At 40.5% G+C, this 27,429-nt stretch overlaps 2 protein-coding genes across 2 annotated transcripts in view; both read right to left on the reverse strand.

Annotated features, from left to right (window-relative positions):
- Positions 1-27,429, reverse strand: part of ntsr1 (neurotensin receptor 1 (high affinity)) — a 106,299-nt gene that overhangs the window by 36,961 nt on the left and 41,909 nt on the right. Inside the window, exon 2 of the mRNA XM_079676978.1 lies at positions 23,381-23,582. Coding sequence (XP_079533104.1) covers positions 23,381-23,582 — 202 coding nt within the window. The remainder of the gene's footprint in view (positions 1-23,380; positions 23,583-27,429) is intronic.
- Positions 2,297-9,453, reverse strand: LOC307036548 (uncharacterized protein). Its single transcript, XM_079676979.1, has 6 exons — positions 7,695-9,453; positions 6,707-7,332; positions 6,101-6,419; positions 5,591-5,645; positions 5,090-5,243; positions 2,297-2,900 (listed from the first exon to the last, which is right to left on the reverse strand). The coding sequence occupies exons 2-6, from the start codon at positions 6,715-6,717 to the stop codon at positions 2,774-2,776; spliced, it is 666 nt and encodes a 221-aa protein (XP_079533105.1). The 5' UTR covers positions 6,718-7,332; positions 7,695-9,453; the 3' UTR covers positions 2,297-2,773.

Genomic DNA, 27,429 nt, shown 5'->3' on the forward strand with positions numbered 1-27,429 from the left:
AATACAAAGAACGTGACTTTACAAGCATAGCAAGGTAGACAACGAGCAACAGAGTCGTTTTTATCAGAACAGTTCGATACGCGCCATCATCCGAGCTAAACATCAATGCTTAGTGACCGTCTACAAACTGCAACGCCGAAAATATATACTCATAGAAAAATTAAATAACTTCATTTTTTTAAGATGTAATGCTACCAAAATCTTTTAACCTGTTAAACCCCATCCCTGTTTTTTCAGGTCTCAGGCTCGAAAATGACATTTCCAGAACAAATGACCATAACTAAACTTCTAAAAAGGGGAAAATGAATAATCTTTTTTCTCAAAGTAATGATAAACCTGTGAGTTGGATGTAGAAAAGTCAGAATCAATATAGATGTTTTTTTATTTTAAAGAAAATTCAGATTGAACATAGTAAAAAACTGTAAATTATAGTGTCCGTCCAAAGATACTTTTTTACTTATAGTGAAAACCACCCTTGAATGATGGGATGGTAGACTAAAAGCTTTAGGAATCCAAAGTACAACATATAATAAGTACCCTGTATCAAGATTGGTTCAAAATAAGTGACATTTGACCTTTTTAGAGAGGTTTAGCAAAAACAACTCCACCTCTGAGGTCATTTGGGTGGAAATGGGCGTTTTTGCCGTTTCTCTGGAACCCATTGGTCGATTTTGATGATTGACATCTCTTTTTAACCGTTAGAGCCAATAGAATCGAAGGGGGATTTCCACATACACACCAACATTACCATTGTGAATTGGGGGCTATGCGCATGCAGTTTGCCTAAAGCGAAACCTGTCTCACGCTCTGAAATCTGAAAACTTAAAAGTAGGCTTATTGCTGATGGATTATCAGTAATCATTTCAAAGTGACACAGACTTGGATTGGATTAAACTATGGATTAACCTTCAGCAGCGTTTTTATTGTTTTAATGCCATTGAAGACAACTTTTGATCAGACAACGACGAAGGTAAGACATATTGCCGTGTTCGCTACCTAGTGCCACGTGTTGTGATGTCTGTTTTTGTTTATAATGTCGCGAGTTCTTATCATGGAGTGATTATATAGATACCTATCGATTCTGTGTATTCTCAAAATGCTAATCGATATGTTGGATGTGCAGTTATGATAAGTAATAAGGGTGTTATACCGTGTTTTCTGTGGAATCGGCGTTAGCATTTTTTCGCACTGTGCTAATTCAGAGGCTCAGCATTAGCTTTGTGTTTTTTTTTGCAAAATTGTATTCAATCTGAAGAAGCCCTCAGACGCTGTTTCCTGCAGATTTTGTGTTTTTCCGCCCGGGGGCGGGCCGATGGGGTTCAAAAGGTTAACACATCAATGGTTATGTTGCTGTTACAGTATAACACTTATTTTGAATAAATATAGAGGAGCATGTGTATACGTAAGGGATAATGTGCAGCGAGGCGGTTATTATGGGTAAAAGAACAGCCGACAGGCTGATCAGGAGCCCGACGCGAAGCAGAGGGATCTTGATCAGATCAAGTCGCTGCACATTATCCTGCTTATTACAAGGCCACATTCTCAACAAAGTAACGACAGAAAAGACCTGTCTACACTGTAAAAAAAAAATCCGTTGAAAAACGGACAAAGTGCTGGTAATTTGCTGCCAGGACATTGTCCGTTATTCTACAGACACTTCCGTCAACCCTTTAACGGATATTTCTGTAGATTAACAAGACTTTGTCTGTACCATATACGGACACTTCTGTCAACCTTATAACGGATATTTCTGTAGATTAACAAGACTTTGTCCGTAATATTTACGGACACTTCTGTTAATCCTAATACGGACAATTCCGTATTTTAACAGTCCTTAGTATGTACTATTTACAGACACTTCCGTTAATCCCAATATCTTTTTTTTTAAATCTTGGGATAAAAAATATATATATATCCTAATACTAAATAAATAACAATCATTACACTTTCAAGCAAACTGAATAAAGCACAATATATAGAAATTGAACAAAATGTATACCATTTTTTCCATACAAGTGCATTTATTTCCTTTTTGCTAATGTATAAAGTGCATTTAATGATGAAATGAAAAAACTGAACTTTTCTCCCACTGCTGTTGCACCCTACTGGCTCACCTGTCAGTGAGGAAGGAGGAGCCCCCTCCAGGAGGATGTAGCGACTCCGTCCTACACCTCCCACTCAACATTCCCCGCTGACAGGCACTGCCCCAACCTGTAGGAGAACATGCAGTGACAAATATCACCCTCCCAACTTCCCTCCCCCCGAACATGGGGGATTTGAACCCAAAGAATCTGTGGTGGTGGGCAATAATTTTACCCCTCGCTACCTGAGTGCCATACAAATGTTTTTTTTTTAAGACATTTCCATACAATTGTAAAACCCTAACATGAACATACATTCAAGTATGTAAAATAACAGCAACAATAACCTTTTTCTTAACACCATGATGTTAGAGGTCGGGCTGTGTGTACATGTGCGCCTCAAGATCAAATTAGTAGTTATAAATTCCTCCCAATGTTTGCCACTGCTGTTGCACCCTACTGGCTCACCTGTCAGTGAGGAAGGAGGAGCCCCCTCCAAGAGGATGTAGCAACTCCGTCCTACACCTCCCACTCAACATTCCCCGCTGACAGGCGCTGCCCCAACCTGTAGGAGAACATGCAGTGACAAATTAAAAAAAAGTAAACTTTTTTTTTTTTTAAGTGTGTGTGTGTTGGTATGTTTAGTCCAAAAGTCCAGTCCAAAAAGTTCGGTTTTGAGCTTTGAGGAAAGCTCACATGTGCCAGTCAAATTCCTTCAGCTCAGTCACGAGCTTCGACAGTTTTGGAGGAATGTGATGCTGTTTCTTCCCCTTCATCTCAGCCTTGGACCCTCGGTCAGGATTCATTCCAAAGAAAACTCTAAGGAAACAGAAATATGTTTAGCTGCACATGCAACTAAATGAATGAAACTGAACTAAAGAGTAACATGCAGACAAAGCTGAGATACTACTTGTAGTGTGGCTCTACAGGAGTGGAGCCGTCTAAAATAGCATACATTTGTTTTCTCCACCATGCCCGTGTGTGTGTTTCCATCTACAGCTAATGTTGCAAAATACTACTACTACAATAACACTTTGCTCCTGTAAGCTGAGCAACTCAGACAACGTGCTGTTAAAGTCTGCTCATCACCAACATACTATACTGGAAATCTCAGCATAACCCGTGCACCTGTGACTTGTGTGGATATACTGTACGTGCAATGAACGATCTCAGGGCACCGTTAACTCAGTGCATGAGTAGCACAGCTAGTAGTAGTCGCTAGTAGTCACGAGTGCTGAAAGAAGTTGTGACGATTGATAACAAACTTTTAATCTGAAATGTATGTCTAAAATTAATGAACAATGAGTAATGGTCTATTTTGTGACAAAAAAATATATAATTTACATGAGCCGTCAAAAATGGCCGGCGAGTCTGTTGTAAACAGTGCTGTCCGGGAAGATTGTTTCAATGACAGTGGGACCTCTTTCTGGTCCCTCTGAACCCGTTCTGGATCACCACTCCTCGGTGGTGGTAATAGGTTTGCATTTGAGAATACAAACATTATGCACCTTTACAATATGAATTAACAAAACTATTATTTTGTGCTGACAAACTAGGCTATATAGTGTATTTAGTGACTTTTCCTGTCATAATCACCACTGTGACATAGCCTACAGCAGCCTACTGTAGCAGCCTCTATATTTTATATGTAAAATGTCTTGGTATTTGCTACATTTATCGTGGAGTTGTGTGTTTGTTAAACATACATATACAATTTAGAGGTGACAGTGTGCGGTGTTATAGTTTGTTAAATGCACAGGTGAACATTTGACAGGAGGAGTTACTAAATCCACAATGGTTTTGGTTATTGGCTACATACTATAGGTGGATCATGTTTGTTTGTATTCTCATAATGCAGACCAATTCACATAATCACGATAGGCGAGTTGTGATCCAGTGCACAAAGACGGAGGTCCAGATTTCATTGCAGCAGCTTTACAGGCAACCAAGGTAAAGAGGGTTGATTTATTTGCATCGATTATGATTGTACACAGTCTATATACATTTTAGTCACAAAATAGATAACATAGTTGCTCAATTTTGATTTCACACATACAACCACTGCATTAAAACTGCATCTAAATTTGCTACTTTCAATATCGCAGTCTACTTGTCAGATTTCAGTCAATCTTAAGTGTGACACAACCACTAAGCTCATCTGCAACAAGAGCACAGGCGTCAAACGTTGAGTGGAGTGGTAACTGTGACACTCGGTGCAAATGTACACGTTACACAACAAGTATTAACATTGGGGCATGAATCCTGGTATGGATTTTGTTATATTAGTCACAAAAGCAGCTCACATAGAATAGCCTAAATGTGTGTCTTTGGTTAAAGAGATAGCTCAGAGATAGTTGTTAGGAATATTGTACATGTTTTCCCAATCACCCAGTGTCAGAGCCTAATAAATGCCAAATGCCTTAGGACAGACCTTTTCTATGTACTTGGTGTAGTCTGAAGTTATATGAAAGAGCATGGGCCTTCAACAGGAAGCTGCAAAATGTGCTGCCTGTGTTATAGGAACATTTATTAAGTATTGAGGGTTTAAGTGATTATATGTTTGATAATACACATTAACATGAAACAAACAATAGAAAAGATCATGTGTAAGCAAACAAACTTTACACAACACTGGTGATAGTGCTGTCAAACAGGTCTATGAACTCTATGAAAAAGTTGAATCTGCAATACAATTTTAGGCAGTATTTGGGTCCCTGGTTCATCTCTCTCAGCTAAGGGGTCCTTGGACTGAACAACATTGAAGACCCCTGTCAAAGAGCAATGAATATCTTGGCTCGATTGTAGAGTGTCAATGGGATCAAAACATATAATATATATTATATTTAATAATCATGATCCCATAAGCATCCTGGAATTGAGCACAACTATGCTAGTAATCTAAGGGACGATGAGTGGATACCTTTTTACATGCTTTGTCTGGTGGGAAGCCCTCAGTCTCAGAATTTGAATACCCCAGCTTATACATTTCAAAACAATGAGCTGCTTACCTTTGCATGAATTCCAGGGTAAGAGACATCTCCTTTGGATATTCAATGTTGCAGACATAAAACAAGCAGAAAGCATAGCTCAGGGCCACAATGGGGGAGGTGATGTGGTCATTCACAACTTCCTGATCAACAGCAATCTGGAATAGATGGTCACCTTAAACATAGATCACAAAAACAATATGTATTAGTAATTAAAAAAAATAATAACGTACACACGTGCCAAATCTTCCATACTCAGCCCAAACACAGGTTATGGTAAGAACAAGCAACAAATACTTTGAAAAGGTATTCTGCATTTAGTTTGTCAGACTTTACATACAAGTGTACTTAAATTTAAAGATTTTGGCCCTAATCAACATAGTTCTGAGCACCATTTACAAAACAAAATCAACCAACTCTATACCTTTTCATCACAACAAATCGTCTCATCAGTAAACCTAAGAACAAATGGAGAACATATCTCCAAGCTTGCTGGGATGCAAAAATGATTCAACTACAAACCTCTGATTAGGATGCATGGGGTACAGGGGAGGCTGAGTTCAGCATCTGCGGAGTACTGTTTTCGGAAAATAAAACAACAAAGATACACATATGAATGTGTTGATTTTATGTTTCCAATGTACGCAAACACACAGTCAGGCAGGCAAATAGACCATCTGCCAGCGTCTGTATCAGAGGCAACCATAGACAATAATGTTAATAGTAGTTATAAAAAAATATTGTTTACACAAACATAATCGATTAATGTTAGGATCAGAATCCTTTTCGGTCAGGGGGGGAAAGTCTGTCCTTACAAGACCTTGTTCTATTAGGGGACAGCATTTGGTCCTCCAAGACAGAGGAGCTCTGCCGGGATGGAAGTGTATAATTATATGAGGGATTTTCTCCTGGTCGGGAAAATAAATCAAGGATTTTACTGATTTCCTTTTATCTTCGTTTCCAGGAGAGATGGTTTACCAATTTCGATATTATCAGCAGCGCAAAGTGGGGTTTAAAATCCATAAAATGTACCTCATTTTTGCAGAAAAGGTGATCAGGGTTTTCCTTGAAGTATCTCACAATGCCACAGATCAGCTGTACTGGACCTTCACCCATCTTCATCCCTTTGGTGTCAAGGAAGTTGTTGATGCCCGGTTCTTTTTTGGAAAGCTCCTGTGCCAGCTTGTTTTGTAACGAAAAGCCAAGGAGTCTAGATGCATGATCAAACAGGTGAGCAGCTTCAAAAAGAAATGGCCACTCTTCCTTTAGGACCTTTACATTGGTTCCGTCGTTGATGGTTTCACGCTGGATGGGATATGTTTCAGCCATCAGTTTTCGAAACAGATGACTCCTAAAGATATGAGGCAACAGTTAATCAAACTAATAAATTCAATCAATAATAAAACAAATGATCAATATAAATACAGATAAATCAATTTCGGGTGAAAATAGCTGATATACAAGCGCACAACGAGTCCCATTGTGAACTTGTAGATCAGTTATTTTTTGTTAGTTATACAAAACCAATTTGAATTGATATACCAAAAATAAATCAAACTCAAATATTAGCCTCTCAATTACTCAATCAAAAAGTAATCCATACATACACAAGAACATAATGGATGGTTGGAGCCCTACCTGAGGATCATGGGTTTTGAAGGCACTTTTCAATTCATTTCGTTTTGACAGCAGTTCTGCTCTACTCTCAGTTCCCTTTACAGCAACATCCCACTCCACACATCCATAACGATCGGAATTTCTTGACTTTTTCTTCCGCTGAACTTCACCCTCTCCACCCTCTGCTCGCCTCTTTCCTGGGGTTGATGTTCTCTTAATATTTTCAACTCTGTTTTCTAGCTGGGTAAAGAGAGGACCACAACCATCTTTTGCAAACGGCATATTTCCAAAGGGCTCTGTCTGTTTGAAAGACAGAGGATATTGTCCTACAATGTTCTTGGCGATTTCCATCAGCTTGGATCTACCAGGTCTTCCAGGGTGTTTATGGAGGTAATCATCAACAATGATCCGAACCATCTGTAGTCTTTCTTTCGACTTTACCCATTTCTTTTCACCCAACACATCCATGAGCTTTGAGGGCATTTTGTGCCATGGTATGGAATATGGCTCACAGGATGGGGAGTGGGCAGATGGGGTATGGGCAGGTGGTGCTTCAGGTGGTGTTGGGGACAGATCATCACTCTGTGGCAGAGGTGTAGATGTAGGGCCAGGGCCAGGGCTTCTGAACTGTGGTGCAGCTTGTGAATCTATGGATGACATACCCCATAAATTAACCACATCACCAATGCTACTAATTAATTAATACACTGGTTTTCAATGTCCGTTGGAGACCACCAGGGGTACAAATGGACCCTTAAGGGTCTGTGAATTTGTACAGACAGTATACAGGGTTGGGCAATATATTGATATATCATATGAGATTATTGAATAGGATTTTGGGTATCATATTGTGATACCTGTTGTGTTTTCCTGATTTTAAAGAATGAACTGAACTTACCCAACTGTTAACATTACATAGTCATAAATACATAATGGTGATATTTGATTTTGTCGGTGTTGTCCACCCCTCAGTACTGTGCAGATTAGGGTTACAAATAAAAAAACTTACCTCCTTGGAAAGCCTTAACGAGTCTTCTGCACTGAATGAGTGGCAGAGTGTCCTGAATGTCCGGGGCATCCACAAGGATCAGGTCATCTTCACATTGAACTCCTAATTCCACCAGTCTAGCCATGAGTGCATCCATCTTATCACTACTGAGCGATGGTATGGCTTTCTTAACCACATCTTTCACAAGCTCCATGTTGGCATGTGTTTAAGAGGAATGAGCAACCTCGCACCTCTCTGGTAAGAAGAAAGTGGATAATAATCATTAAGTTTGTCCAGATTTTGGCAGCTGTATTGACCGCAGTGTTTGGGGGGAAAACACTGTGCCAATGGAAGCTAACGGGAAGCTAACGTTAGCCCGCGTCCTTTTGCAATACTACTTTTAATCCAGATGTAACCACAACATAACACACACACCTTCAAATGTCAACGAAGCCTATCGAATATATATTAGTCGATATGATACTATTATAGCTGTATTGACCGCAGTGTTTGGGCGGAAAACACTGTACCAATGGAAGCTAACGGGAAGCTAACGTTAGCCCGCGGCCTTTTGCAATACTACTTTTAATCCAAATGTAACCACAACATAACACACACACACCTTCAAATGTCAACGAAGCCTATCGAATATATATTAGTCGATATGATACTATTATAGCTGTATTGACCGCAGTGTTTGGGGGGAAAACACTGTACCAATGGAAGCTAACGGGAAGCTAACGTTAGCCCGCGGCCTTTTGCAATACTACTTTTAATCCAAATGTAACCACAACATAACACACACACCTTCAAATGTCAACGAAGCCTATCGAATATATATTAGTCGATATGATACTATTATAGCTGTATTGACCGCAGTGTTTGGGGGGAAAACATTGTGCCAATGGAAGCTAACATTAGCCCGCTGCCTTTTACAATACTACTTTTAATCCAAATGTAACCACAACATAACACACACACCTTCAAATGTCAACAAAGCCTATCGAATATATATTAGTCGATATGATATTATTATAGCTGTATTGACCGCGGTGTTTGGGGGGAAAACACTGTGCCAATGGAAGCTAACGTTAGCCAGGTTGGAAAGATACTAATAAAACAACAACACACAAACCTGCGAAAATAAACTAACCATAAATACAAACTTTACCTATCAATTCAATGAACTGGCCAACTTTTGCACGGGGGGATACTGCTTAAGGACTATATTCTAACTGGGGCCAGTTAGAAGAGAGTTACCTGCCAGACGTACACGTAATAAAACAAATATTTAACATTAACACAAATGTTATGTTTACCATAAATGTCCTTTTTGATTAAGAAATGAGGTTCCATTCCCAAATTAAACACAATGAACCAACCTACCGAGCAGACTTTCAGGTTCACTTTCAGTGCGGGATTCCTGTAATGGCGGCCACAGATATTTTTTACCGTGCAAAAGCACCCACAATGCAATGCGCAACCAGTGTTGCCAGATTCTGTGAGGGACACAAACAAGCCACAAGGTCTAGAGAAAATAAGCCCAAAAGAAGTGAAGTGGGCCACATGAGCACTTTAAACCTATACAGCAACTATTAGAAAATAGCAGATCACAACGTGCCGCGACGCGACGCGTTGTGAGCTTGTAGACCTGCTATTTTCAAATAAAATCTTGGGGGAAACTTATAATAAGCAGACCTGGCAACGCTGTTTTCAACGGCAAAAGTAATGTAAAAGTCGATTACAGTACTTAAACAGTAAAATTTTACACCACATTGGCCATCATTTTACGGATTTTTCTTAGAGTGTATGCTGCCCCAGAACGCCTCTTTGGAGATTTATCTTTTTCCATTGTTTTCTTCCTGGGTACAGTGACGTGCCCATACCCAAATGGACCAATCCGTGAAGCCGTTACGTTACGTCCACGGAGCCGTTACACACAGACACTCAATCTTTTCTCAGCTGCAGCTCCGCCAATTTCTCCTCCCTGAGACGGCGGGACGCAGCGAGACTGTGAGTCGGTGTGTGAGCACACACACAAACTCCCAGCCAGGCTACGGGTGTGTGTGTGTTCGGGCTGGGCTTCACTGTGTCTCGCTGTCTCGCAGGCGGCCACTGGGCTCACAGGGAGGTGGGGGGCAGGAGCTCCAACAAGCCGACAGAGAGTGAATACACATACTATACAGAGATGCAGTATGAGAAACCAATGGGAGTTTGGAAAATTGCACAATATAAATCTATTCTAGTATACCTTAACAATGGATTTATGATCAGTAGAAATGACCATGACATGGGACCTTTAAAATTAATATTAAAAACCTCCATGTTGCTCTCAGACGGTAGACAACGGAAAAAAGACAAGCAAACTGTTTTCGGCAAAACTGTATACAGTTAAATCGACCGGACTTCTTTCTGCAGATGTATGCGTCCTTAACGGTCAATAAATCCTTGACAGCGGTCTGTATTACTGGATTAACAACGTGTTACGTGTTCTGAATTTACCAATCAGAATCGAGTATTCAACTAAGCCATGTAATAAATAGTGATGTCACCAGGACAGGCAGAGGGGGAGTGTGTGGGAGAGAAACTCCCTCTTGAGGGAACTTTGGGATTTTAGCCTTTGCAGACCATTTACATGCACAAAAACCTATAGAACACACCACAGGAAAGAGAAGACCAAAAAGCATACACTAATTTATATCCCTGGGATGAACTGTCAAGATTCACATAGAATAGAATCGGAGGGATGAAACCCTCTTTAATGGTCACACATGCAGAGCACACAGCACACACAGTGACATTTGTTCTGTGCATTTAACCCATCCTAGTACCAGGAGACTAGTACTAGGAGCAGTGGGAGTGAGGGGGAAGGGGGTGTCCGGTGCCTTGCTCCACGGCACAACGGCAAGGCAGGAGGTGAACTTGGACCTCTCCAAGTAGCAGTCCACACTCAATATTTAGGTCTGGTCGGGGACTTGAACCGGCGACCCTACGGCTCCCAGTCCAAGCCCCTACTGACTGGATTCATTTATTCTCTCCAAAATTGTAGCAGTTTAACATAACACTTGTGTCAAGCCTCCCTACACAGAACCCAATGGAGCTCCAGCTAATCCCCTCCCCCACTGCCAACAACTACATGTAGAAAGATGGGTTTTGGACTTGTCACCACAGGGCAATTATGAGAAATTACTGTAAAACCATCAATTTAGTTGACCGATCTATTCTAAGGTCCAATCTCCGACATTGCAGGAATCACACCTTAAAAAGGGGCACTTATCACTGCATGATAGGCCAGCCACACAACAGAGATCCAACAGACAGCGTGCCAGCTTGTATGCCTGTTAGAAGAGATTACATAACTGTCTTACATACATGTGCTTTTTCTTTTTCTTGGTTCTGTGGTGAGATTTTCTACAGATAGTATTCTTCAGACGACACTTGAAAATAAACTCTCAGCCCACCACTACGCCAATGCTTCGCACTGATTGTGCTCTATTCCGTGATGGACGTATGAGTGTGCGCACATTTTACAAGTCCTTTAAATATATCTTGAACAAGAACATGATTAAGCACTAAAATAATAAATACAAAGACACACTCCAGCAGCGTAGTCCAGTGGACAGAGCCAGGAATGTTTCCAGTGTTGAAATGTGTGTTCGTCTTCGCGCTACACCGACTCAGCCCATCAATGAACTAGCAGCAGACAGGGATCTCATTTGCTCAGAGATAATTCCAGCATGGCAGATCTGCTCTCAGAACTCAATTTGTTTTTGTCATTAGGTGATCATACACACTAACACAAAATAATACAGCTGTTTATGAGAAACAATAGCGATGAAACCTTGTTAATCCACCTTCTGCTGTCTCAGGTCTTTAAGCACATATCTCAACCATCTAGTGAAGACTGAAATATGACATTCCTACAATATTTAGCTTTGTTACCAACACAAATGATGCCCTAATGTAATCCCACCTAACAGAATCACAGTTTAAAAAACTATACGTCATACAATCTCACAGGCCAATAATGTGATGTGACATTTAATAATATTTATTGTTTTATGAAAGATTGCAGCTAAGGTTCGTTAATTTGTGTAGTTAAACCTTACCCTGTTTAGATTTTCCAACCCTAACCCATACATAAAATCTGCCTCCTGCATTGGTTCAAGTGAACCTAAACTGAAGACTTTTGGATGCATTTTCTGGAGCTCTCTCTTTAGATGGACTATTTTTGCACTCATCAAGCTTCAAAAGGACACTGAGTCCATTTAACAAAATTGGGAGCCCACACAGCAATTTAAGGTGTTTACCAGAGACAGGATGGTGCAGCATACTGTCTGCTCAGCTCACACGTAGGGACACCATCAACACACACACACCATTCACACCATAGCACTTCTTCAATTTCTTGAAATCTTGTGCTTTTAAAACCTAATAACTGTTTTATTTGGAACTTTACTCATATTTATTTAATTTCTCCTTACTTTTTTTCTTTAAAGATTATAAGGTTCTTTTTATTTTATTTTATGATTTCTTTTCATATTTATGTCCATCAGTGGCCCTCCAAATGTCCCCTGTTTGTTCACTGGTTCAATGTTCCTAGAATAATTGCTGTAATCCATCCACACACACAGATAGAGGGCTGTTCTAATTAAGTTAAAGAAGGACAGAGAAAGGGATAGAAGGGGGAGTCAAGAGGGGGAATATGTCTGTGCCCCTATCGGGTCAATGTCTCAGTCTCATAATTAATGAGTACAGAATGTGAAGCGCATTACAGTGAGGATAAGTTAGGGTCTACAGGACATCTGTGTCATAAAGATGCCAATCACAGTCAAAGTAGTATGAGAAATCATTTTCCCGTAATTAAAATTGAATGGCAATACCAATCTAATTAGAGTGTCACTAAAGTGCAACAGTACCCTTGACGCTTAGGGAAAGAACAGCAGTAACTGCGTATTAGAGGCACAACTCTCTGGCTACTACACTAATCTTGACCCATTTAAGCTCTGATTTAATCTGTGATATGATGACATAGGTCAGAACAATGGCAGGGAACCATTATACCTGAACCATTATAGAAATGCACAATGCATTTAATTATACATCCCTAATGGAATGTCAGCATTGTCATGAGATATCTATTAGAGACAGAGCTTAACCCTCCAGTCGTGTCCATTTCTTCCCCCTTACTTTGGTGTGCCCCGTCAAATTTGACCAGTCTAAGTGCTCTTTCATTCACACACAAAAAAACAGTAATCATCACCACATTTTATTTAAAGGTGGGGTATGTAATTTTGGAGAAACCAGCTCGAGTGCGCTAGAATTTGAAAATACACAGCCGGAACAAATCTGCCACTTCCTTACAGAGCCCCTCCTCCAACACACACGAACGCGCACATGACCAATGAGGGCACGAGATAAGTTTGTGCACAGATGGAAGGCTGACAGGCAGGTAGGCCATCCAGTTATTTTAGCCGGGCCGGCTCAGATGATTGGTCGTGATTTTTTGTCAAAGCACTTCAGATATTCATTGCTATCGGGATGTTTAGAGCATTCCATGGAATATAACAAAAACTGTATCTCGAGCCGGTTTCTCAAACTTACCTACCCCACCTTTAAGGTGTAATCAATTTGTCAGACTGGTTTACATGAAAAACGGCAGTGAATATATAGTATATTCACTGCCGTTTTTCATATAAACCAGTCACCATATGGTCACCGTAGGTGTAACAAAGTTGACTAAACCACTCAGAATTCATGATAGGGATGATCAGCAATGGTTTGTTCAAATGTCTACTGTGGGGGATATCATAAGGCCTTGAATAAATCAAATGTAAAACACAATATTTAAAGATTGATGTAAGGTGTAAATCGGTCATATTTGACACAAACACAAAATTGTACAACATTGTACCTGAGGCTAAGGGTGGGACATCTCTAAGCGGTTGACTAATCACAACAGAGCCAGCCAGCTAACCAATCAGAGCAGACTGGGCTCTGGTTTCTTTTTGAAAAATGTTAACATTAAAGCATGGAGGCATCTCACAATATAGACACACAATACAAATATGAACCCACAAATGTACATAATAGGGCCCCTTTAAATCAAATTAAGTGATACTGTTAACAAGGAATTGTCACAATTTTGGTTTAGCATTTTATAATAATGAAAATCTAGCTATTCTTATCAAAAGTAATATCTCAAATGTAGTGGTGCAGTTTGAATTCTAATGAAGTGATTAGTATGTTTTACGGAATGAAAATCAGCATGTTATTTATAATGTTGGTTTGATACAGCACTCCATCACTGACTAGATTAGAGTAAGGAATAGGTATAATTTGCTCCACTGAGGTGAGTGAAGTGCAGATTACTGACAGTTTGATGGAGCACCCAAGTTGATGTTTAAAAGTGTTGAAGTGTGCATGCGTGTGAACGTGTATGTGTGAATGAAACATTAGTGGGTGTGCTGTCTCTCCTGCTGTTCATTTCAATCGAATCTGAGTGATTGCGGATGAGGAAAGAAAATCTACATTGTTTAGGGTAAGTCTTGATTTTATTTTAAAAAGTTGTAATATAACAAGAATAAAGTCAGATGACAAAAGTCGTAACTCTGGGTTAAATACATTGGTATATATATATATATATATCAGGGTTTCCGTTAGCCAGTAATTACCGTTTTTTAGCAGGTAACATTTATTAAAAACCGTTAAATTCAAAACCTGCCGGTCAAAATGTCCGGTAATAATTAGGGATGCTCCGATCGCTCGGCCGCCGGTCATTACCGGCCGATATTAACTCTTAATAGTTTGATCGGTGCTCTCTAAGGCCGATCAGGAGAGCTGGATCTGATCGATATGGACATAAACGCGAGTGAAGGACACGAGAGAGAGATCAGATCAGCTGCGGAGTCTGACGGAGACACGCAGCTCTGCATGATCACCTGAAGCTCCGCCCACTGTTTAGCAAGCTGCATGAGAAACTGACGGGCTGTCAGGAGAGAGAGGGAGAGAGAGGGGAAAAGAGAGGATCCGTTTCTCCCGTGTTATTATTCAAAGTTAATGTAAACTTTTGAATAATGTACTTCATTTACAAGTAGTTTGTTTGAATGTAATAATTATGTTGTTTGTTGTTTGTGGAATCATTTATTGAAAAATGAATCTGAACTTTTTGATCTGTTACGATTATAAACTGAAGCAATATAAAAATTAGCCCCATTAATTAAGTTTTAAACATCAGCATATCCGGTCATAGTCCGGTAATTACCTGCTAATTGTAACTCTGCTACACAATTTATATTATTATTATTGAAACATGACCGGTAAGTTTCAAATTTGTCCGGTAAAATAAATACCATCCGGATATTTGACCGGCAAGAAAAAATCCTTGCGAAAACCCTGATATATACAGTGAGGCAAAAAAGTATTTAGTCAGCCACCAATTGTGGAAGTTCTCCCACTTAAAAAGATGAGAGAGACCTGTAATTTTCATCCTAGGTATACCTCAACTATGAGAGACACCAGTTTGAACTCGTTATCAGTATAAAAGACACCTGTCCACAACCTCAAACAGTCACACTCCAAACTCCACTATGGCCAAGACCAAAGAGCTGTCAAAGGACACCAGAAACAAAATTGTAGACCTGCACCAGGCCGGGAAGACTGAATCTGCAATAGGTAAGCAGCTTGGTGTGAAGAAATCAACTGTGGGAGCAATTATTAGAAAATGGAAGACATACAAGACCACTGATAATCTCCCTCGATCTGGGGCTCCACCAGGCCTGGAATTTCGTCATTTTAGGGGCAAGGCCACTTGGCCTTTTGAGTTGTCAATTTTTTAAGGGCACAAAGGCCAAAAGCCAGGGCACCAAGGCCATAAATTAAAACAATGATTTAACATACGATATGAAGTGACTACGATTGTATATACATTTACAATACTTTTATATATATTTATTAAGCATCATCTTATCTTTGACAGCTAACAACACAGCGCTAACTGCCTAGCACTAGATAATAATAAAAAAAGAACACAACTGCAACATAACTTATCCAAGTAGTAACAAAAACACTTCAAAATATTATAATTATGCATTACCATACGAGCAAGAAATAGTAATGTTATCCATAAAATTACACTTAAAGCTGGACAAATGAAAAACTTAACGGCAAACAGGATCATCACAAAACCTTACCTCACCTCAGCCTTTTCTTGAGCGGAGAATAAGCTAGCTAGGTCCTAGACCGTCCTACGGACGCGTGAGGGGGTGGGCGGAAATAGGTCCTAGACTGATGTCAACTGTCATCATAGACCAGGGGTGGGGAACCTTTTTTCTCTCAAGGGCCATTTCAATTTTTACAACATCCTTCGAGGGCCGTACAAATTATTGAACTCAACGTCTGCTTAAAAAACTCAAATCACAGCCCATTCATTTCGCGTTTCTTTCATGCTGTGCAAAGAAAAAGCAACCTCTTAATCCAGATATTTGACCATGACCCGCGCATTCATGCACCGTGGCATGACCACCAAAACAGAAAGATATGGATACAAGATGTGTGCAAATGTATTTAGTTTCATATCCATGTGGACATGATTTAAGTGTGTGTGTGTGGGGGGGGGGGGGGATCTAACCACATCTGGTGCACTTTGAGAGCAACATGAAGAGATCTATGGATACATCTCTCAACACCCATATGAAACAGAACAGTAAGCAGATCTTTTTCTTTATGGATATTTTACAAATCACTTCCCTTTTAAACTGTATTCTTGTTTATTAATAACAATTTTTTTTACTGTCATATTAGTATTGTATACCTGTTTACTTTATTCTCTTATTTTTCTATAACTATAATGATCATATAAAGATGTGCCTTTACCTCACTGGTTGGAGAAAAAGCTTCTTATATTCGTTAGCATAGCTAGCTAACCAGATGCTAATAACAACAAAGTTATTGACTGTATGATCAGTATGACAGATGAACAGATCGCCACTGGGCTTTCAACTAAAGACACAGCCACGCAAAAACTGCTGCATGTGTACAGCTCCTCATATACCACGTGATGACACGTTAGGCTCGGGTTGTGTTCAAGGACCCTGACCTTGGCCAGGAAAAACAAGCTTGTTTAATTATTTTGCGGTCTAGATTTCTTGAATCTTTTCCTTTTTTGCGTGTGTTTATAAATTACCTCGAGGGCCGTACCAAATGGTCTCGAGGGCCGTATACGGCCCGGAGGCCGGAGGTTCCCCACCCCTGTCATAGACCGTCCGAGCGGTGCATTCCAGGCTCAAATCAAGTGCACCGCTGATTTTTTTTTCCTCCTTCAAAATATGCTGGTGTTGAAGCCGTGTCAGAAAAGAGGCAGACTGCTAAACCACAAAACTTAGTCAGAGAGGGCATCAAGGCCACTGTGGCCTTATGGCAGATATCATTTTTAAGGGCACAAGGCCAAAGTGGGAGGGCACGAGGGCCACGCAAGATCTCACCCCGTGGGGTCAAAATGATCACAAGAACGGTGAGCAAAAATCCCAGAACCACACGGGGGGACCTAGTCAATGACCTGCAGAGAGCTGAGACCAAAGTAACAAAGTCTACCATCAGTAACACATACGCCGCCAGGGACTCAAATCCTGCAGTGTCAGACGTGTCCCCCTGCTTAAGCCAGTACATGTCCAGGCCCGTCTGAAGTTTGCTAGAGAGCATTTAGATGATCCAGAAGAGGATTGGGAGAATGTCATATGGTCAGATGAAACCAAAATAGACTCTACTAGACGTGTTTGGAGGAGAAAGAATGCTGAGTTGCATCCAAAGAACACCATACCTACTGTGAAACATGGGGGTGGAAACATCATGCTTTGGGGCTGTTTTTCTGCAAAGGGTCCAGGACGACTGATCCGTGTAAAGGAAAGAATGAATGGGGCCATGTATCGTGAGATTTTGAGTGACAACCGCCTTCCATCAGCAAGGGCATTGAAGATGAAACGTGGCTGGGTCTTTCAGCATGACAATGATCCCAAACACACCGCCCGGGCAACGAAGGAGTGGCTTCGTAAGAAGCATTTCAAGGTCCTGGAGTGGCCTAGCCAGTCTCCAGATCTCAACCCCATAGAAAATCTTTGGAGGGAGTTGAAATTCTGTGTTGCCCAGCGACAGCCCCAAAACATCACTGATCTAGAGGAGATCCGCATGGAGGAATGGGCCAAAATACCAGCAACAGTGTGTGAAAACCTTGTGAAGACTTACAGAAAACGTTTGACCTCTGTCATTGCCAACAAAGGGTCTTTAACAAAATATTGAGATGAACTTTTGTTATTGACCAAATACTTATTTTCCACCATAATTTGCAAATAAATTCTTTAAACATCAGACAGTGATTTTCTGGATTTTTTTTTCTCATTTTGTCTCTCATAGTTGAGGTATACCTAGGATGAAAATTACAGGCCTCTCTCATCTTTTTAAGTGGGAGAACTTGCACAATTGGTGGCTGACTACATTTTTTTTTTCCCCCACTGTATATATATATTTCCGCAGATGTTCTACTGTTCCATCTGGTTTTCTCCAGACAGCTGCGACCAAACAAGGTCATGACTATGAAATAGGCAGAGAATCCACCTGAAAACAATTCTGATCACGCATAAATCTAACCATTGTGTGTCTTTTTGTCCACACTAATTGAAAACAGTCCCAAACAGAACAAAAGTGTGTGTAAACTAAGGTTAGGTAAAGGAGACGTGAGACTGCATCCAAGCAAAGATTTTTTACTGATCAAAATAAGCCTGTCAGTAAATGCTCAAACATACACATGTACTCTTATCAACCTTTAAGCATAACATATGACTCAGAGAAAGTAATATTGACTATTTGAAATATCATACATTTTTCTCAAATTAGAATTTATTTTGCATTCCTACTTCCATATATTGTGGTTGTGCGCGAACACCTGAAATATGTTAATGTAAATCTGTGCATAATGCGTAACTGACCATTTTAATGGATTGAAGTAATTCATCAATTTAAAATACTAAAATGCACTATTACAAATGACATGAAGAGCTATCCGTGACACTAATACATAATAATAACCTCCTTTCCTTATGTATAGGGTGACTGTAGCAACGGCAGAGGTGGCAAATATCTTTTCACTTTCACCCATCGTCTGTCAGCTGTTTTGCATCAGAATTGAATAAAGTCTCTTTCCCTCTTAGTGGTTTGTGTTACTGTTCAGCAATTATTTTGACATTAAAAAGTCAGCAGATGGCTGCCACCCAAATCATTCAGGGTCTTTTGCTGATGATAGCTGATTGGAGACTGGAACACGGATATGCAACGTAAAGACACGTCCGTCTTCAAGTCCTTCAGTAGGATTTGTGATATGCACGGCTTCAGCCAGCTAATCACCCAACCCACCCGGGTATGTGAAACAACACAGACTACCATTGATCTCATTCTGACCTCTGACAAGTCCAAGATCTCCAGTAAAGGGGTTATAGCATGTGGTTTAAGTGATCATTATATGATATTCTGTACCCGCAAAAGGCTAAAACAAAAGGCCGGCTGTCACAAAACAGTCATATCTAGAGACCTCAAAAACTACTCTAGCGAGGCCTTTAACCTAGAACTGGAGAGCCTGGACTGGTCAGATGAGCTCGGTGGTACGCAAGTTGAAGAAACATGGCTTGGTTTCAAAAATAAATTCTCTGCAATACTCAATGATTTGGCCCCCCTAAGAACAACCAGGGTAAAAAATCGCGCAGAGCCGTGGATGCACTCCGGCATACTAAACGCCATGAAAACCAGAGACAAAAAATGCTCTGAGTTTCATAAAAGTCAGTCAATGATTTCCAAAAGCACGAGCAGTGAACTCCTGGCCCACGTGACTGAACTAAAAATTTAAAGAAACAGACTAAGAAATGACGTAAGCTCCATGATCAAAACTGCGAAAAAGAATTTCATCAATGTCAAAACTGAGGAAAACAAAAATAAACCCCGTGAACTTTGGAAATTACTCAATAACCAGCTTGGCTGCAGTAAAAAACTAAAAACGAGATTTTCGAACTTAAACATAAAGACAGATAACAGGCTCATCACAGACAAACTGGACGTGGCCAAGTACTTGAACATTTTTTTCACAAACATAGCCACAACTCTTGTAAATAAATTACCCTCCCACTCAGGGCTTTTTGGAGTAGATCACATCATGACCTACTACAAAAACCTAGAGGTACGCAAAGATGATTTCAGTCTAGCAAGGGTAACATCAGCAGAGGTACTCATTAAACTGAGCGCCCTCCAACCTAACAAAGCCACTGGCCACGACAATATCCCCTCCAAATTCCTCAGAGACACAGCAACCGCCATCTCACCAGTCATAGCTCACATAATTAACCTCTCCATAAAACAGGGAAAAGTACCCAAAGACTTCAAAATTGCAAGAGTAACCCCCCTGCACAAAAAGGGCAGCAAATTGGACCCAGGCAACTACCGCCCTGTTTCTATACTTACCTCCATCTCGAAAGTCATGGAAAAAATAGTATATGAACAGGTCGAAAAGTACCTCGCGGACAAGAAACTAATCTATGAATTTCAATCTGGCTTTAGAACATCCCACTCCACTGACACATGCCTTCTTTATTTAAACGACCACATCAAACAAGAGGTGGACGAGGGCAAATACTGCGGCATGGTGCTGCTGGACCTGCAAAAGGCTTTCGACACTGTCAATCACCCCATTCTGATTGACAAGCTAAAAGCAATTGGTTTTGATAAATTATCGGTGAGCTGGATGCAATCCTACCTGGAGGGGAGAGAACAGATGGTGGAGGTAAACGGTACTCTGTCCCCCCCCCTCCCAGTGAGCTGTGGTGTTCCACAAGGAAGCATATTAGGTCCGTTACTGTTCCTAATTTATGCAAATGACATGTCATCAGCATGTGACTGCAACTTGTTCCTGTTCGCGGACGACTCAGCCCTGCTGGTCTCTGACAGGAGCAGATTGCAGGTTGAAAAAACCCTCAGCTCCGAGCTCGGCAGAATCTGCACCTGGCTCGCCGATAATAAATTATCATTACACCTGGGTAAAACAGAGTCCATTCTCTTCGGTTCGAAACATAATCTCAGCAAATCCGACGACTTCTCAGTTGCAGTGGGTGACATTATTGTCACAAGTAAGAAGGAAATTACATACCTAGGATCTATTCTTGAGGCAAACCTCTCCTGTGACAAAATGGCATCCAATGTAATAAAAAAAGTCAATCAAAGAACTAGATTCCTATACCGGATCTCCTCTCTGGTAAACAAAAACACCCTGAAAACTCTGGCAGGAGCACTCATTCAAGGGTACTATGAATATGCTTGCACGTCATGGTACCATAGCACCTCCAAGGCGCTAAAAATAAAACTTCAAACATCACAAAATAAACTGGTCAGACTACTGCTTGACCTTTCATCTAGAACCCACCTCACCTCTGCCCACTTTGACAACCTAGGATGGCTTAGAGTAGACGACAGAGTACAGCTACTTGCAATGGGCCTGGTCTACAAGATCCAATACACCTCTATGGTACCCATGTACATGTCAAAATTCTTCCCAAAGGTCAAGGAATATCATGATCATAACACCAGAGGGAGCTCCACAAATCATGTAAAACCCAGATTTGGCACAAAAAAAGGGGAATACACGTTTCGCAATTATGCCACATCAAGGTGGAACGCTCTTCCCACTACTGTAAAGGAAAGTAAAACTATACTTACCTTCAAAACCTCTCTTAAAGAGCACCTTCGGGGGAGAGCATTGCAAAACTGGCTCCGGTAATGGTACAAATCTCAACCTGTATTACAATGGACAGCTTCCCCCCCCATCTATGTATATACTCGCATTTTAGACTCTGTTACTAACTGTATATCCGTAGACTTGGTATGTCTTAAATGTCCGGTTAGAATGTATTAGAACGAAATCTAAAATGAAATTTGTAAGTAAGCCATCTGTATGTAAAAAAACACCTGTATGTAAATTGTAAATAAGCCATCTGTATGTCAAATATGTCTTGTATGTCTTAAATGATATGATGAATTGGAAATGGGGGACCCTGATGTAAACAAGACGAAAGTCTTTCTCTGGTCTGCATCCCCTTAACAATTGTATGTTTTGAGCTGTACTGTACCCAATATACAAGCTGTTAATAAACTTTTCAATCAATCAATCAAGCTCTGTCTCCCTCGTACATTTCCACGTTGGAAACAAATGAAACGGAAAACAGTTTTGTTCGTTAGTGCTGGGATTAGCTGTGCTTAACAACAATGTTTTAAAAAAAAAAGTGCTGGGATTAGCTGTGCTTAACAACAATGTTTTTAAAAAAATTAAGTAAAGGGTCAATGCTCCCTAGCCTCCCCGTAATGGTATGTCTACAGTTGTAGCTTCAAAGATGGCCGACATTTCTATAGTGTGTGTGTGTGTGTGTGTGTGTGTGTGTGTGTGTGTGTGTGTGTGTGTGTGTGTGCGTGTGTGCGTGCATGGGCGCGGGAAGGGGGGTGCTGAGGGCGCTGCAGCACCCCCTAGTGGCAGGCAGGGGGTGCGGAGCTCCCCTGTCTGAATTATTATTTAACGGTTATTGCTGCTCCCGCTGTGCATAATCTGTGTAATATGTAGCCAATAAATTCCACATTGTTGGTAAAATGATATTTTGGCCTGCCCCGAATGTTTTTTCTGTAGCCCCGGACAATTCTACCTCAATAATATAATACATTAACCGTGCTTTACGTGAACCTCATCAAGACACTAGAAAGGACGGCAGGACTGTAATTTCCCGTGTTCAGTGAATGCAACAGAGGCAAGACACCAGACCAATCAGAGAGTTGGATGGAAATAAAAGTGTGCTTGTGTCATTCAAACTCGCGGCTCTGTGTGTGTGCGGAAATAGCGCATTTAGTGTGTGTGAGAGAGGGGGAGAGAGAGAGAGGGACCGGTGCCAGCAGCAGGGACCGTGTTGTTAGCATCTGGTTAGCTAGCTGCACTAACGGACATACGGAGCTGTTTGTTCCACAACAAGCTGGAGGAGAGCTCTCCTCTCAGACTGAGAGGCTCAGGTGAGCTAAAGGACTCTCTGAGTGTTTAGATAGTTAACTTTAGTCTAAGTTATCTCAGTGGGTCTCAAACGGTTTGGTCAAAAATGATTCAAAAGATTATTTCCGCGGCACACCTTCATATGATCATTATAGTTATAAAAAAAATAAGATAATAAAGGAAAAACAATTATGAAATACTATATGGCAGTAAAACAAGAATACAGTTTGAAAGGGGAGTGATTTGTAAAATATCCATAAAGAAAAAGAACATCTGCTTACAGTTGTGTTTCATCTGGTGTTGAGAGATGTATCCATAGATCTCTTAATGTTGCTCTCAAAGTGCACCAGATTGATGCTTTTAACTTCAATATTTAAAAAAAATCTTTCCGGGGGAGCATCCCCCCGGACCCCTCTAGAGGAGGTGCGGTCCACTCCCCACTCGTAAAAAAATAGCACTTTACCCCTGCCTATATGCCGTGAGCTGATTATCGAGCCTTCATTGTAACAGTCGCGGGTTTACTGTGTGTTTGCGTGTGGGGAGTTTTTTTGTGCGTGCTCTATAGTGCCCGTAATAGGGTTCACTGGAGTCCAGCACCTCAGCACCCCCACTCAAAATACCTTCCCGTGCGTGCGTGCGTGTGTCCACTTACGGAGAACGAGAACCCCATGGCGGAGTGACTGAGCGCGGTTGGGCTCCACAGTGACGTTCAGCATGGTGGGATTTCCTCCAACGATGCAGACTCGGTTTTCTTGCTCCGCCTCCCGGAACATTCGAAGCAGCTGATTGGCGATGACCCCGTTCAGCGTAGATATAACCACCATGGGGATCACAAAAGACAGGAACGCGTTGACCTGTTGGGAGGAGGGGCAGAACACTTGTGAAGGTCAGGTAAACACATAGGCTCGTGTGTCAGTTGTTCCCAACATGGTGGGTTGGCCCATCACAATGATTTGGTCCAAGTTAGTCATTTAGCAATATTGTTTAGTTTAGTTTAGTTGGTTTGTTTGTTGCATTATTAGGATACAAAGCACTAATAGGGAATACTGAAATTCTGTGCAAGAGAGAAATGAAGTCTTAAAGGCTTATTGAGAGTACCCCTTATTTGAACAAATACAGAACAATTATTATTACACACAAAACAACACATTTCAATACACACAAAACACAAAAGCAAACATAGGCAAGATCAAAACAAAATAAAAGAAAGCAAGAAGAAGAAAAAAGCTAGAATTAATTTACAACCAAGAAGGTAAAATAATATTTGGGTCCAAAAGCTGGCAGGAGTATTTATGTGGCATAATCAGAGAAATAGATAATTGTGGACCTTAACATTTTTGAAATAACCCAAAAAACTGAGGTCAATGAATTTTTTAGCATTGTTTTATATGGGTAAAATCTAAGAAATCGTGAAATGCGCACTTGAGATATTGCCTGAATTATGTATTTGAACATAAAAATGTGTACCTTATCAATGGACAGTGATACTCTTCTGAATCACAAGTAATTTGGTAAGATATGAAAAATATGTAGAAGCACAAATACAATTGTAGTAGGTGATAAAAGAAAAATAAGACTTAAGAGTTAAATGAGAGAAAAGAGGGAGAAAGAATAAACCTTTTCTCCATATACTAAGCATCTTCCATATCTTTCACCCAGTTTAATGTACATTTAATAATGCCCAATAATTTGTAATATGAGTGTATGTTCCATTCATGTAAAGTTGCAAGAAAAAGTATGTGAACCCTTTGGAAATACCTGGATTTCTTCATAAATTGGTCATAAAATGTGTTCTGATCTTCATCTAAGTCACAACAATAGACAAACACAGTCTGCTTAAGCTAAAACCACACAAACAATTATATGTTTTTATGTTTTTATTGAACACACCATGTAAACATTCACAGTGCAGGGTGGAAAAAGTATGTGAACCCTTGGATTTAATAACAGGTTGACCCTCCTTTGGCAGCAATAACCTCAACCAAACGTTTCCTATAGTTGCATATCACAACGGTCAGGAGGAATTTTGGACCATTCCTCTTTACAAAACTGTTTAAGTTCAGCAATATTCTTGGGATGTCTGGTGTGAATCGCTCTCTTGAGGTCATGCCACAGCATCTCAATTGGGTTGAGGTCAGGACTCTGACTGGGCCACGCCAGAAGGCGTATTTTCTTCTGTTGAAGCCATTCTGTTGTTGATTTACTTCTGTGCTTTGGGTCGTTGTCCTGTTGCATCACCCATCTTCTGTTGAGCTTCAATTGGTGGACAGATGGCCTTAAGTTCTCCAGCAAAATGTCTTGATAAACTTGAGAATTCATTTTTCTGTCGATGATGGCAATCTGTCCAGGCCCTGAGGCAGCAAAGCAGCCCCAAACCATGATGCTCCCTCCACCATACTTCACAGTTGGGATGAGGTGTTGATGTTGGTGTGCTGTGCCTTTTTTTCTCCACACATAGCGTTTTGTGTTCCTTCCAAACAACTCAACTTTGGTTTCATCTGTCCACAGAATATTTTGCCAGTAGTGCTGTGGAACATCCAGGTGCTCTTTTGCAAACTTCAAATGTGCAGCAATGTTTTTTTCTGGACAGCAGTGGCTTCCTCCATTTTATGACCAACTTATGCAGAAATCCAGGTAATTCCAAAGGGTTCACATACTTTTTCTTGCAACTGTATTCTTCATTTAGTTTGATTCTACATCAAAAGTCAGTCTTTTGTCAGTTAATGAAGTTAGTTGGAATGAAAATTGTCATATCAAAACAAAATATTGCAAATTCTTTCTTGAAAGCAAATCCTGGAGAATCCATTAGACCCAGTTGAGCAGACAGAGAGGGCTGAACAGGTGAAGTGTGTGACAGCATCATGAATCACTGACAAACAGAAAATCTTGACCACTTTTTTGCTTTTCAACCACTCTAATGCAGCTCTCCTTTGATCATTTTTGAAAACTCCACTCAAAAACACTCAATGAAGTCGCAGTGCCAACCTAATCCAAAATTGATCCAAATGTTCTTTTAGAAAACAAAGAAGGGAGATTGAAGTGAGCAGTGGAAATTTTTGAGATATGAGAAATCTGTAATGACTGCTGGCTCCAGAGCAACTTTGTCACTGTGTGGAGTCACTATGAGAGGTTCTATTCTGCTTTTGGGGGATTTTTTCTAAAATCCCTGTGTTCCCTCCAGAGGGATTGTTCGCTCCTACACAGTTTTCTGTGCGCAATTTCATGTAAAGTCAATGCAATGACGCGGCCACACTTCATTTGCGAGAGCTACATTTTTTCATCTTTAGCGATAAATAATGTTGTTGGTATCTACATGGAGAAGAGCCCACCTCCTCGCTGGCACTTCTAGTTTCAGTGACGCTAGTAAGCACAAATGATGCCACAGTCAGCGCGAGTACGTGAGGTGAACTTTCGGTTTGCGTCCGGTGTGATAACACCTTACACAACAGAGCCGGCCAGCTAACCAATCAGAGCAGACTGGGCTCTGGTTTCAGACAGAGGGTGAAAATAGGTGCTGCAGCACAGGCAGTATGAGAAAAATAAAGATCTTTTTGAACATTAAAGCATGGAAACATGTCACAGTAGAGGCACTGAATACAAATATGAACCTTAAAATCAGGTTAATAGGGTCCCTTTAAGAGAGAAGACATTAATGGATGTGTGAGATCTTAATTTGTATAGATACTTGCTCAATTAATGTAACATACATATTTTTTCTTGGTTCTTCCCAACAGTTTTCCCTCTCCATTTTCTACTCACATACACACACAGAGATCCAGTACTGTTGTTTTTACAAGGGATAATCAGAATGAAAAATGTTAATGGCTTTAATGAACAGGCTGGCTGACTTCTGACAGCCCCCTGCCTCCTCCACATTGTTCACTGATTTAAGAAGAAAGGGAGAGCAGGAGAAAAGCAGCAAGGCTCCACAGTGAGACATAACCTCTGTGTTTGTGGAAAGAAAAGTAAGATAATCTTCCAAAAGAACTGCCAAAGCTTAAGTCGATAATTGGGACTGAAGACGAGGAAAGCGAGACAAGATTGATTTGAGGTGAGAGTTGTAAAACGACATTTTTTTACTTTGATAGGGTTTAAAGTGTTGACATTTTCATGCATACAGAAGAAAAATAAGGAGAAATGTTATAAAGAATGTTCCAGTTCTAAATCGAGACTTTAATGTCAACTGATATATAACTCTTATCGTCTGCTGAGAACCAATTTGTCTAAATCCCCTCCTTGTCACTAGAGATTTACGACTAACTGTTGCATCACTTGTTTCTTTTTTGGCATGTGATTGAAAGTAGCTGGCAGCTCCCCGACCTGATAAGAAATCCAAGATATTTTAAATTAAGGACATTTTGTTTTTCTCTTTCGCAGCTTGACTTTTAAAAAAGGTAAACAGAAACCCGACCAGCTATGTTTGAAGATTTGTAGGAGCCGAGCATTGCACGCTGGGAGCAATGTTTGTGGAGTTAAAAGTGTGTCAAAAATGTATATATGTATTCATCTTTTGCAGGGATATAACATAAAGTAGACTGAATTTAGTTCTAGAGGAAAGGCACAAACCAGGCCAAAAACGCTGAAAAATGTGTCAAAAAATCCTTAATCAACAGGAGGAGGAAACCGGGAGAGGGCTATGAAATCGGGAGGGTTGACAAGTATGACTGACATGTCTCCTTGCTTTAATGTTCAAAAGCTCTT

This window comes from Notothenia rossii, assembly GCF_949606895.1.
Source record: "Notothenia rossii genome assembly, chromosome: 4".
NCBI lineage: Eukaryota > Metazoa > Chordata > Actinopteri > Perciformes > Nototheniidae > Notothenia > Notothenia rossii.

What these genes read in the sequence shown, in the direction of transcription:
- LOC307036548 (XM_079676979.1), bottom strand. An exon ending in ACCTTTTCTGCAAAAATGAG is followed by an intron (nt 5,646 to 6,100) that starts GTACATTTTATG and finishes TTCCGAAAACAG; the next exon opens with TACTCCGCAGATGCTGAACT. An exon ending in CCCATGCATCCTAATCAGAG is followed by an intron (nt 5,244 to 5,590) that starts GTTTGTAGTTGA and finishes TCTATGTTTAAG; the next exon opens with GTGACCATCTATTCCAGATT.